The 14,232-nt window shown below is 37.8% G+C and overlaps 1 protein-coding gene across 2 annotated transcripts in view; it reads right to left on the minus strand.

The window, feature by feature from the left end:
• POU6F2 (POU class 6 homeobox 2) overlaps positions 1–14,232 on the minus strand; it is a 318,720-nt gene that overhangs the window by 249,592 nt on the left and 54,896 nt on the right. The window contains exon 2 of one of the 2 annotated variants that reach the window (XM_074843482.1): positions 10,145–10,316. In XM_074843482.1, the coding sequence (XP_074699583.1) occupies positions 10,145–10,316 (172 nt within the window). Of the gene's footprint in view, positions 1–10,144; positions 10,492–14,232 lie in introns of those variants that run through there. The other variant, XM_074843472.1, reaches the window with a different exon arrangement.

A 14,232-nucleotide genomic window follows, 5' to 3' on the forward strand; every position in this document is an offset into this window, starting at 1 on the left:
AGGACATCTCATCTGAGTAAACCTTTGCATCATCTGGTCCCTCTTTTATTCATTGCCTCATAAAAGAAAAGAGATGTGGGGGCTGGGGGAGAGTGAGCAGGACCAGCTGATTGAAAGATTTTTTTTTTTCTTGTCAACAACTGTTATGAGAAGGTTCACTGTGCTGTATCCACACAGTTAAAATAAGGAGACTCTGAAAGCAATGCATCAAATCCCAGCAACAGCGCCACACAAGAGTTTCCTTCGCACTCTTCATACCAGGGGAAAAACCACAACTACTCAAATGACTTATGGAGATGCTTTTCTTGCTGAATATCATCATTAAATTTACTGTGCTTATGAGAGTAAAGTCTGTTCAATTAGTAGAAAAAATATTTTTAAAATATTTTCCTTTTCTGCTTTCTTCCAGTTGTAGATTTCATTTTTCCTTCAGAGAGATTTGCGGCTTGCAGTCCCAAATATTTATGATTTCAATCAAGGAAGCATAAGAAAGGAGGAAAAATATCAAGCCTGTACATTTACAATCACCTTTAAGCTCATATATATTTATCTAATTTCTTTTCCCCTCCTATTTTAATCACTGTTGATTTTTCTAGTCATGTTTTTGTTTCAGTAATAGCTACCATTTATGGTCCTTAACTATTTTTGAATGTCTAATTATGATCATCTGCTCTATCTGTCCCATAAACATCCCCTAAAAACCTCTCCACCTTTATGAAAGCTTTACACAGGTTCCGACACTGACACACCATCTCTGCCCGCAGCAGGTCAGATGTTGTTCCTGTCACAGCTACTGCCTCTGTCCCCATGGCAAAACAGCAGAGGTGGAGTTGCAGCACCTTTGCAATACGTACACATACCTGCATGGCACAACAGAAACCCGCAGTAACCCTGGGACTGATTCACTAATTCATCTTTTGTTAAGTATGAAGGCAGCATAATTATAGAGTGGTTGCTCCTTCCTGTCAGCATGTTTGCTTAGCTGATTTTAGCTCCAGAACACAGGAAGCTGTAAAGCAGTGACCACGTTAGAGAGGTGGAGGCCATGGACTGGCATGCAGGTATCGATAGGACAAACACCCCGTTGAAATCTATGGTCTTCCTGCATACGTGATGGACCTGTCATACCTGAGACCTGTCTGAATCTGGCCTCATGCTTATTCAAATCACCGAGCAAACATCTCTACACCACGTGAATAAATCCTAATTGTATGCAAAAGAAAATACAAAAACTGCCCCATACTGTATTTGCTCAAGAGATTAGACTAAATTCAAATGATCTTTCTTCCTTTCCAGTTCATACTGTGCTATCTCAAGAAATAATTACACATACATAATAGTACAATATATGAAAGTATGCTTTAAGGTATATTTACTAAAAAGCAATTCTGGTTTCTTGATTAAGCACAGGTTTTAGATCATCCTCTTCACAGAACAACACCCCCCCCAACCACTAAGCCTCAAACAAAGCACGGAAACCTAAAGCAGACCTCGACCGACTGAGGCAAAATGCATTTGAGAAGACCTGAGCAACAACTGTCCGCGCACAGCTGTATATGCTTCCAGCTGTGCACACACACCAATGAGCAGAAGAAGAGAAGGGAACGGCTCCAAACCTGGCTGTAAGGAAGGAGAAGGGCAGAAAGGAAAGGTGGCACTTTTGTTTTTACTGACTCTCTACGTTACAAGCCTTGGCATTTGTGGTGAGAATAGCAGGCTAGACTGTGGATCCACTGCAGTTTGGGAGAGGACTTCCTGTACCTTCTGCTGGAAGGCAATTGACTGCTAATAATTCTTCATTCAACAACTTAAAACCAAGATTTTGAAAAGCAGGACTAAGTCAGATAGGAGACTGAGCTACAAAATGAAAATGACTCAATAGAATCTTTAATGGTCGTCAAACTGTGCAATGACCATCTGAACTGAAAAGCACAAAGATGTTTTTAAAAGCTGGTATTAATGTGCTTCTATAACCTCCACGCTAGTTTTCAAAGAAGTAATCTAATGATAGATTGCTGTAGCAAATTCTGTTCTTAATACGAGAATATCTTTATTTCTTATTTGTGTAACATTCAAGTCTTCAGAGTAACATGGAATTGTTTTAGAACTTTTTGTTTCATTAAAATAATTTAAATCATATTCCAGTCACACTAGCTGATAATTAATATACATAAAATATCTATATATATATTTAACTTTTGTAATCACTTTCAAGTAGCACAATTGCTTTGTTTTCTGAAATGTAACATTTTCCTTAAGACAACTTCAAACCGTTCAGGAATTAAATGATGGTTTACTGTTCTGAAAAGAAAGGACATTTGCTAAGAAAAACAAAAGTCCCACTCTCCCAACAACTCTTCTTGTATATTCTAAAATAAAAACAGAAATCCAAACTACTTTTAGGAACAGACAAACATTAGTTCAGTGTTAAACAAACACGTTTTAACGTGGCAGGGACGTGGGTTGTGCATTGAGATTTGGTAGCTGTAGGTATCCCTGGAATATCTAGAGAATGAACCCAATTTCAGTCTCTCTGAAAACAGCAGGTTTTATTTAGCCAGACGGGATGAGGTACTATTCTTCTCTAGATGACCTCTGCTTTCAAAGTAAAAGGGCTTAGTCCTGCTTCCGAGAGCATCAAAGCAGTATCACAACATAAAGCAGGACATGTCACAATACAAATCTTCCTTTGTTTCATACTGATATTGATTCTGGTTTTTATATGGTGGAAGAAAAGAGAAAAATGAGATTTTATGCTAACAAATATCAAACCATTTCCATGACAAAATAATATTCCTGTTGAAACCCACAAATTATGACACACTTTTATTCTGCTTTTGCCCCTGTTCAGCATTAATTTTCTCATTTAGTTGTCATTTTAATGTAACTTCTACCATTAAGCTCATCAGAAATGATTTTGTAACTAGCAAAATGTTATTTTGGTAGTACTAATGGTAGTACTACTGGTAATCATATAAAAAGTCAGAAAATAAACTATTAATGGAAGAAACATTAATATACTGAATACGCAATTAAATCAAAGTATAAAAAGCCATAAAGCTGATCTTCCCATCCTCTGACCATCTCTCCCCAAAAAAGGGGACCACGGGTGATGGATGCAACAGAAGAAACAGCTTAGCAAGGAAAAAGAATTAAAATAAAGAAGAACCCACAAATGTCAGAAAGAACAAAACCTAGGAAGACAACACAACAAGGAAAACCAAGCACTACATAGGATATTAAAGAGAAAAATGATCCACAGGAGAATGGCAACTGTTACTATGAGCTTCCTACAGCTACCTCTGCCTTTGGATATTTCTAAAAAATTTATTAACCTGACAGCAGGAAACTTCATACAGATTGCCCCCTGACAGGGTGCCAGCTTGGTATAAGCACTTGCTATTTCTTTGTTTAGCATAAGGAAATCAAGAGAGGTGTTAAGTGGTGCCATGTGCACTTTTGGGCAAATCTAACTTTGCCTCCGTCTGCCTCACCCGCAAATTTCCATGGAGAACTTGCTTAATCATAGAAGTCCAATAGAAACATACAATTCTCCTTCCTTCTCTTTTCAGTGTTTGCTTCCTTTTTAACGTGCAAGGGTCTGATCTATTATTAATCTCAAAACACAAACTGGCAAGGATCCCAATCAAAGAAAGTAACAGTTCTCTCACAAATTACCTGTTTACCGTCTAGTAGTCAGCAAGTCGCCTTTGAAACAGTCAGCCATTTATGGTGCTTTTAAGCAAATTTGTTATTTTTATAACTTTGAAAACAGGGAGAAGAAAGATTAACTAATTATAGATGAACTATTTGTCATTCAGTCATACCTATTCCATACTAGGATTTCATTCTTTTTTTCTTTCCCTCTCTAATGTTAGTCATTCTGTGTATAAAGTCAGACTTCAAGCCTCATTTAAGAAACACATTCCATAATTAGCTCAAAAAAAAATTTAGCAACAAAGTAATTAGAAATTCATAAGAACAAACAGAATTGTCTTTAAAAAAACACAATTAACTTTCTCCATACTCAAAATAGCTTTTGTTGTTTTGTTTGTTTTTTTAAATAGGCTGCCTTTGTCACAATTCAGATACAGCAATACGAGACTCATTTATTTCCATACAAGCAAGGGAATTTATAAGTGGGGCTGCAATATTTGCCCTTCATCAGCCCAATATTGCTTTCATCAAAGGTTAATGGAACAGGACTCCAGTCTCCTCAGAGTTGGAATATACATGCTAGCATCAGTACCACTACTGCCAGAGCTACCTGCAATACCTAGGCACAGCAGGAACACTGAGCTAAGGATGGATTTTCTGTCTTACCATTGCATCGTGCTTTGTGTTTAGTCATAACATCTTTTTAGGCTTTAATGGGCATTTACTCCCATTCACAAGTGCATCCCCCACTGACTTCGGCAAGAACTCTGCCAAGGCATCAGACAATAACATTATTCAGAGTAGTTATTCAAGTCCCTAACTGTTTGAAAACACCTTTTTAAAAATACTCATGTCAAATATATCCTTCAGAAATAACAATCAATCACATCGTCAGATCTTCAGATTCTCTGAGAACTTATTCATTAATTGAGCAAGGCACCACTACATTTTAGAAAATGGATTTACACGCCTGTATAATGACCCAGTTCTGTAAACATGCCACCCACTAACGTTCCTCATTGACACAGTCTTTGTAATGAAATAGTGGTCCTAATCCACAGATTACCTGCTTTAATAAAAGTATCAGACAGTCAAGCACTAGCAGGATCGGTCCTATGGCCCTTACGGATGGCATGGATAACCGACAGTGTCTCAGAACAAAGCATCCGCAACGTGGACATTACTGAATAAAATTATGTGAAGAGACAAGAATCTTTATATGCAGATTAAACATATTTCAAATGTTTGCTGGATCTAAAAGAAGGCTCTGATTTTAATATTGAGACCATTTGGGCCATGAACTTCCCTATCAGAACAGAAATATTCACTAGAGCTCTGAAATGCAGCAAGAGTGAGAAACACACATTGCTTTCTTTCACTGAAATTACTAAACCTTATCAAAGTGTTCCTGACAGGCAGAGGTCTTACAGGCCTTTAAAATTTGAAGATATAACCAAAACACTGAGAATCATCCTTAAATACACTGATGAAAGGAAAGCTCTTAGTCTGAAGGCCTTTTTTACCCCCACAGGCTAGATACGCTGTTAATGACGATAATGTGAGCTTCCTCACAGCAACCTGACAATGACCTCTGCTCTGACCTGCAGAGACCACTGTCTCAAGAGGTAAAAGACAATTTAGTCCTTTATCCTTTGTAACTGAAATGACTCCAGCACCATAAATTCTAATCAAGGCAACTCCGATTCAAAAAAAAAAAAAAAAAAAAGATAATGTGTATTTCCTTAAAGAGCAATACAAGGGATCTACTAGCAAAACATAATCAGCTAGAAACAACTTCTACCCTGTTCCGCTACAGCATATACGTGTATGCTTATATAGAAAGATGCATGCAGTTCTGAAACGTGGGTAACAATATGGGAAAGGAAAACAAAATCCCAAAGCCAATGCAGCGGTTTGAAAATAAACCCTTGTTTATGGAAATGTGTGCAGATTCATTTAATTCACATATCCCCAGTCCATATTTCAAGCATACATGGCTTTATGAAAAAAGCAAAAAACTGGAAAACTGGTAGTGAACCAAACAAAACCACAGTCCTCGGACCCAGCACAGGAAACCCAAGATTTAATTTCACTGGAACAAAATGTTGCCAGCAAAAAAAAAAAAAAAAATAAATGTTAGCAGTCAATTTTTTGCTGTCCTGCAATTATTAAATAGGAAACACTTGTGCTCCACAATTACAGGCTTGGAGCTCACTATATACATACAGCTTGCTTTATTTCAGTAAGTTTGATGTGTAGAACTACAGGCTTGATTTCAAAGAGCAACTTCTTATAATACAGTAAAATTACCTTAACTTGGCTTTCTTTTTACCATCATCTAAATTATGTCACAAATTACCTTTAATTAAGGGTGAATTAAGGACTGGATTGAACTCCAGGAAAGCCAGCCTCAGTCCACAAGGGCTTTTGGTGCTCGAACTAGCTACTTCTTTCCTGGGGTTTTTACTGTACATAGAATTTTTTGCATGCCATATCCCTGGTGTCCATACGAACTTTTGAATCTCAACAGTTATAATATTACACAGCTAAACATGAAGGGCTTTTTTCTTACTAAGACTTTTTCAGACCAATACTTTATAACTTATTTTAAACTTGTTTAAAGCTATTCTATTAAATGGCAACTAGGATTAATTAATTTAGGATCAAATCCCAGTGTGTTTATTCAAGTGAAGCTGCTACTGAGCATTAACAAAAGTTTTCTCTAGTATGAGCCATGGCATTTGGCCTGGGTTACTATTTTGAAGCATATTGCAGAGTAAGACAAGTAGATCTGAAAATGACACCGCCAGGAATGTCAGCAGCCAGACTCAGTTTCTCTGTTTCTTAATTACATCATACGACTAAAATAGGAGATACCGCTTCACAAATATTTTAAAGGGTAAATAATACACCACAAGGTTTCTTGCAAAGCAACTTTGCCTCACACTGCTCAGCAAAACTGGGATTTCTGTAACTGAAACACTGTAGCTGTGCTAACTCCACACTTCAAAACTGTACTTCTGAGCTAATGAGTTTCAGGATAGAGACCTTTACCAACATTTTCCCTTCAGGAAGTATTTTTCACCTATTTTTTTACTCCCTTCTTGTTTCACATGGTTTCAGTATGAAAGGTCTTTTGCACACAGGTGTGCAGATTCCAAAAAGTGCATTGGTGTAAACATACAAGTGGAGGATTGCAGATGCAAACCCCCAGACTACAGCACAGCTTCTTCTTTCATAGAAAAAAAAAAACAAACAAACAACAAAAAACCCAACCCCAATCACCACCACTAAGAGAAAGCAAGCAAACAAGCAAACAACAAGCAAGCACAACCCCTCTAATCACAGCTGCTCCTGTCATCACTTACAGGTAACAACTGCACCACAGTGACAAAGTGCATCTTCCCAGACACCTGTGCACCAGTTTCAGGTGGGAGCTATTTCAGATCATCAGAAACTTATCCCACCTTGTGCTGGTATTTCTGAGACCCATGGAGCTGCAGCATTCACCTGCTTTGTCACTGACAGCAAAGCACCCATAAGAAAACCAAAAGTTTACTGCATATCTTCCTAAGTCAAAAATAAGTATAATTAATTGTACTCCTGCAGCAGGGACTGTTGTTGAAGTGGTGCCATTTTTAGGATTAATTGTGCTATCTGCTACCCAAACAAAAAATAAATACCCGCTGTTTCTATGGATGCAGTGAAATACCAAAACAAGGAAGTTGGAGAAAAGGGAAGTAGGTTTTAGGAAAAGGTACAGGTGAGCAATGCAGGTCCTTGCGGAAATAAACCCATCCATCAAAAGAAGCTAAGCAGAATGTGTCCAGTGAGAAAGAAATCAGCTCTTCGCATCTAATCATTCAACTCTGTTCATCTATATGAAAATAAGACTCGTGAAATATTGCTAACATCAACAAGACACTCAAATGCTGCCCATTCATTCCAACTGAATGAGTGCATGATTTTTTCACAAATTTTTAAAAAGACATTAAAAAAATCAGTGTAGAAAAACTTTGTTCTCTGTGGACCTGTCTCCTCCCCTCGACTTTCTAAAATGCTCCTCCCTCTCCTGCTTAACAGATTTTTAGCAAATTTTCACACAGCATGTATTAAATGTTATATTGTAAAATGGAAATTTTTGTCTCTGATCACATGAAAGACAATTGGAGGAAGAAATTGTCAATCTCTGTGCCATCACATGTCAGCAAGTCCACAAATATTTTAATTTCAGAGACTGCAAAGAAAGGCCCAAAGTATGCATTCCTAAAATACTATTCATAACACTAAACAAAAAAGAAACAGCTACAGGATAATGCTCCATATTTACGTATCAAGCTTTAAACAAGACTACACTTAATTCAAATGTTCACTGCAGATCTATCTTAAGGGATGTATCCATGACAAAGGCTAACCATCTTTATTTTAAATTTGCTCAGTTTGATCCCCAAATGCGTCGAAATAGCCCCACTGTCCTTTCTTTTATGTTCTCAAAGTTACTAAAATTAACTGACAAGGGCTGCTGCTAAAAGATCTGTAGCATCTGTCACAATTGTAACAGAACCTCAATAAATGGTACGTAAGTTCATACTGAGGCAGTTGAACTATTTCACCTACTTTTGTTTATTTGGGAACATCTTTTTAGCAGCATAAGAATCAGGCTAGCAAACATCTTACACTCACCACTAGAAACAGGACAATATATTAATTTGTAGCTTTTTCATTAATGCTTTTAGGAACGTAAATTATATTTGCAGTTCAGAAGGAGACAAGATATTGTTGCACATCATTTCTATATCCCACACAGCAACTCTAATGAAAGTGTCTGTGTGTATTTCACTATCATAGTAGAGCATCCAAATGACAATGGCTCAGAAAATATCCTGCCTTTTATTACAAGACTTGCCTGGTCGACAAACAGACATTTCACTACCCTCAAATTAAAAGTCCATTTTTTGTTTTCTATATGCCTTGCTATATTTAATAGATGCACCCTAAACATTTGAGCAAATAAAATACATGAACACAGATGAAGGTATTTATACTACTCTAGACAACTAATAGCCCCCTGAATTTTAGACATTACAATTCCTTCCTGGATGAAATGGACTAAAACAATTATTATATGCTTTTTGAACATTCAAACTGCTAATGGAAATTATGCTTTCCATGGAAACAGATTACTAAGAGGGTGCTTAAAAATGGATGTGATATTCAGTAATGGTCATTACTGTAATCTAGAAATTCAATTTTAGGATTTTTTAATTATTATTATTTTCCCATATCGGTAGTGAAGTTTAGTAAAACATTTTGTGCTATATCTTTTAGTATGGGGTAAAAAACATTTTAAAAGAAAATTGCATGTATTCTTTTGTTTAAAAAAATCTTGCAGCTCTTACTGGAGCTGGAATACTGAAATCTGAACACTGCTACAGATTTCCTTACAGATTATGAAATCAAAACTTGAATCTTAGAAAATGGGCTCTCACCCTCTCTCCCTTAAAGCTGCATTCCCTATAAACAAGATCTTTTTCCCTTGATTTCCACCTATAGGAAAACGTAAAATAAGGAAATAATCTGTTTCTATTAAGGTTTGTCTAAAGTCACAAGTAGAAATAATTAAAAGGAACTCCTTCAGGAGAGCGGACCCAAAATGTCACTGTGTACCATACAGTGCTGCTCCAGCTCAGACATCTATCACCATCTATCACTCAAGCACGCGCCTCAACAACTCTGCTCCCTTTTCTGATTAGAGATCAGAGTTGCTTGAGTTGGCTTACAGGGTGTCATCCGTTTGAATGACAGATGTCTGTGTTGGAGTGCCACTCTTGCTGCTTTTGTTTTGATTGTTAAAGGTTATGCTTATCCGGCACAATTTAGACTATTTAAAAATAAATAAAAATTCAAAAGGTAATTTCTCTTTGCACAGGCTTTAGAAGAAATATTTCATTTCCAATTTAAATTTCAAAAACATTAGCTCCGTGTGCAGTACCCTTGGTAGCCTTTGTTTACTCAGTGCAGAGTGTTTTCTATGGGCTTGTTTCAGCTCTCTTCAGCCAGCTTTATCTTTACCATATAAAATGATAACTTTTCAGTCTAATCCAGCCCTAGAAAAAGCTGGTAGCATATGATCCACATCAGTACCTAACGCAATAAATGTTAACGAAGCGCTCCAAGAAAATGATCCCCCCTCTATTTTTTTTTACATTAGAGACCATGGATCAAAAGAAAACATAAAATGTCTGCAACTTGCATAAAATAAGTTCATTGTTGACAAAAGTTTTCAGGACTGATGCTGTCATTCTGGTAACCAGTTGCAATGGGAGCAGAGGGTTGTGCGCCTGCACGCTCCAAGCTACTCCTGCGTACTTACAAGAAAATTGAGCGAGGGAAAAAAAAAAAAAAAAAAAAGAAAGAAAAGAACGGGGGGAGATTGCTCTTCCGGACAACATGGTAGCAGTGAAATGAAATACCTAGACAGACTTACCGAAGAGCTTGCTGGGAGTGTCCTCGCTGTCATTTGATTCCACAGGCGCAAGCAGGGGCTCATTCAGCTCGTTGTCTGAAGTAGCTGCCTTGTCCTCACCTCTCAACTCTGCATTCATTTCACTCCGCAGTGACAGCAAGGGCTTACTGACTTGTCCAGCTATCATTGGATCCTAGGATGGGGGGGAAAAAAAAAAAAAGAGTGAGGGGAAAAAAAAAAAGTGGCGGCTTTGGTGTGCGTATAGTCTCTCTTCCACTCCCTCTCTCACACACACACATACACTCTCTCTCTCTCTCTCTTATCTCTGGCTGCTCCTGCTGTTATTGCTGGCTGCAGTCAAGTGAAGAGCTATTACAGATCCAATGAGTTTTCCATTACTCCCCACCCTATTAAAGCTCAACTAGCATGTGAGAGATTCAGGATGCTTTGGAGAAAAACTTCTATGAAAGCAACACAACCAACACAGCTTTAATTGTGGGATGTGCTTTTTTTGTGTGTATGTTTCGACACCTCACCCTGTCCTTAACGTAGTAAGAAAAGAAATTCCTGTATGCTCCAACTCCACGGAAGAGGAGCACCCTGTGAGCGCTCCATAGTGATTTAAAGAGGCATCCTCAGCTATACAACATTAACAAAATCAGATACACAGTTTCTAGCATTCCAGCCTTTCTATGAAAATACACAGCAGCAAATAGCCATTTCATTACATACATTCAACAGAGATACAGATTTCTTTTAACTATTCCTGTCTTTGGGATACTATGTTCCAAAAGTCCATAAAGATACACAAACACACATTTTTCTTTTGAAAGTAAAAAACACAGAAACCATTTTTAAAAAAGATAAAATTAGGGAAGATACTTACACATACAGTTTGCAATTATTCTTGTGTTTGTGACATTATATCCCCCGTAAAACATTACACATATATATACATTTAAATTGTTTCTTGATGATTTGGATCTGTTTTATCTTCTGCTCATTGAGGACATTTGAGGGTCAGGCATTACTTCCAAGCTCACTCTATTATTCCGTTTGCAAACTAATAGGCATAATATCATGACAGCACGTAAACCAGAGTTAAAAAAAAAAAAAAAACTAAATAAAAGGAAAGGAACAAGTGACCTTGTTGCGCTCTCTGGCAGCTATTTATTGCAAAGTTCATGCCTAAATGGTTCTTATGCAGAGAACAGGTGACCAGCGAGCAAGTAGGTTGGTTAGCATGTTGCCTCTGTCCCGTCCTCACATTGGTCGATGTTTGCCTATGGGTTTTTTAATGTATTCATGTCTGAAAAGTGAATTTGATATGACACATGATAATCTATGAAAATGTTAATCAATACAAATAGTTTAAGCTGTCATCAAATGCACTTCTTTAGTCAATACTCATATCGCTGAAAACAATGTCACTGTCACCAGGGCTTAATTTGCACAGCACTTAAATATTGGACTCTGTGCATCAATGCACTCCTCTTCAAATACTGTAGGTAAACACATTTTCTCCCTATTTAAGGCTGAAGCACTCAGCACGCATTTAGCTGAGCCGAATCCTCCCTTTTGAATACCTCGATAGGTCCACTGGAGGGCAAAATTAATACTTAATTGAATCTCACAGTCATCAAAATAATCAATACTTTTTTATTATTTATTCTTTACAGTCTGTTGACTGTTTCAAACCTCTGAGGGAATGGTGGAAAGGATTCATGGCTTTGAAACACTGTCATTTAACAAGGTAATTTTCAGTGGGGCATTAGGGGTTGTGAAACATATAATAAAACAAAAATGGTGGCTTATAATAGGAAGAAAGAAAAGAATTATATTTCTGCCATCTAACAAAACAGGATAAATAAAAAAGCAAGTGCGAGAGGGAGAGGGAGAAAGGAGGGGGGAGAGGGAGAGAAAGACTGGCTTTTGAAGGGTTTTATCATATCAAGAGCAGAGCTGAGCTTTCATAATGCTGACATTTCTCATCCTGACAATCCTAAACAAGTGGAAAGGATGAGATCGCAGATATCATCTTTCATCACATTCCCCAGCTTAAGAACCAACATGACAGCTTCTCTCCCCTTTACACTGTTAATTACTAAATAAAATACTGCTCTCTGTCAGCATTAGATTATTGCAGATAGCAACCACAAACATTACTCCATTGTTTTGTTTTGCCTTTTTTTTTTTTTAAACCAGTGATACCTACCTTGAACTCTTCAGAAAATAAATTAGGCTCGTGTCTACATATTGTAAATATATGAAACATAATCAATTTAATCAATGTGGTCAATCCATGTTATTGTCAGGCTAAATTGCTGGTGATTTATTAACATTTCATTTACTGTATTTATTGGCCAGCAACAATCTGAACATTTCTTAGATGTTTCTGGGGAGGAAACAGAAGTTAACAGATTTCTTTTCCAGATGCTGTAAAAAACTCTGACTTGTTTTGCCTCATATTCATTGCATTATGGACAGTCATTTACTGAGGTGAAAATTTTGTTTGTTTGCTTTCATATACTAAATAATGTTTTTTAGCAGATTTTGCAGCTAAAGGTCATTGTGAACACAAACAGCATTGTTTCAAAGTCTGGGCTGCTGCCCTCAGTTTCAGCTGTTCAAAACTAACATTAGGAGTGGTTCCATAACAAATGTGAATCGGGACAAAATTTGACCCTTTTCATCAAAGTATTTTGGGGAGGGAACTAATCCTGTCCACAGAGCTACACTGCTAATCTGAGGACTAACAGCAATTTAATGGAGGATGCTGAATCAGTAGAATTCTAGATTAAAGTCTCAGCTGCCAAATTTTGAAGTTGAATATATGAAAAATGGGAGGAAGAATAATGTAGGAAATGTGACAGCACTGGGAGAAACCTCAGCCCTTAGATGTCAGTGAATTCCCAGCAACTTCAACAGGGCCAGGATTTTACCTGTTATGTACATCAATAATTCGGCCTCATCTGGAGTACTTTGTTCATTTCTTGTTAGCCCATCTAAGAAAGATACATCAGAAAGAGATGTGCGGTAAGAATGATAAAGAGATCGAAAGGATCGGGAATGTTTACAGAAAAAAGTGAATAAGAACGAGCATGATCAAAGTATACAAAATAATAAATGGCAGGGAGAAAACGTAGATCAGGAACTACTCACCCCACCTCATTTGAGGAGAAAAGGGGCCTCCACTGAAATGGAAAAGTCACAAATCTAATAAAAGATACTTTTCCAAATAGCATGCGGTGAAAACCTGTGGAACTCATTGCTGCAAGATACCACTGAGACCTGCCCTGAAGCAAGCAGCGACACAGTGGCTTGTCCAGCTGGGCAGGCTCCTAGCAGTGAATTTAGAACAGCTTTGCAAACACAGAGCCAAGGACTATAAAAACTGAAATAACAAACTGCTGCCCCCTCCCTCAGACAGTACCAGAACCTGTAGTTAACCCCCAGGGTAGCTCTCTCTGTCAGGTGGTGAATGAATGACAACTTTCTCTATAAGCAGACGGATTAGGTACTGTCTAAAACTCTAGTCTACGTGAAGACTAAATAAATCACTTAAATGATGGGTTGAGGGAAGGTTTGTTTCCTTCAAAAACACACTTTTTAAAAATGGGCATTTTTTAACTTCAGGTTGTCTCCAGGCCTTCAATTGCATTCCATACTTAAGAACGTGCCTCTTCTACAGCGGATTATGTGTGATTAAAAACTAGTATTTTCACAAAAAGCATAATAAATTCTAATTCCAATACACAGCAAGTGGCCTAGTCTGCAAAATCCCTTGGGGACTGGAGGGGTTGCTCCTATGTTTCCCAACGGCCTCCCTGAAAAAACTCCGGAGGAGTTGCTATGCCAGCTGTAGGCCCAGCAACCATCATTTTATCCTCTGCCCACCTACAAAGCCCAGCCCAGAGAGGACCCATGGCATTTGAGAGGATGTACTGAGGCAAGGAGCTGTGTGTGCATCTTTGTCAGACAGTCCCGTCAGGGTCTGTTCTCCTCCCTGCCCTGGACATCTGTGGGCTTGACGCTCAGCATTTGCTTTTTCAAAGGTGTTAAAGGTGTGGTTACAGTTTGCAGTGTAACACAGGATCCTCCATTGACCA

This window comes from Strix aluco, chromosome 1 (genome assembly GCF_031877795.1).
Source record: "Strix aluco isolate bStrAlu1 chromosome 1, bStrAlu1.hap1, whole genome shotgun sequence".
NCBI classification, from domain to species: domain Eukaryota; kingdom Metazoa; phylum Chordata; class Aves; order Strigiformes; family Strigidae; genus Strix; species Strix aluco.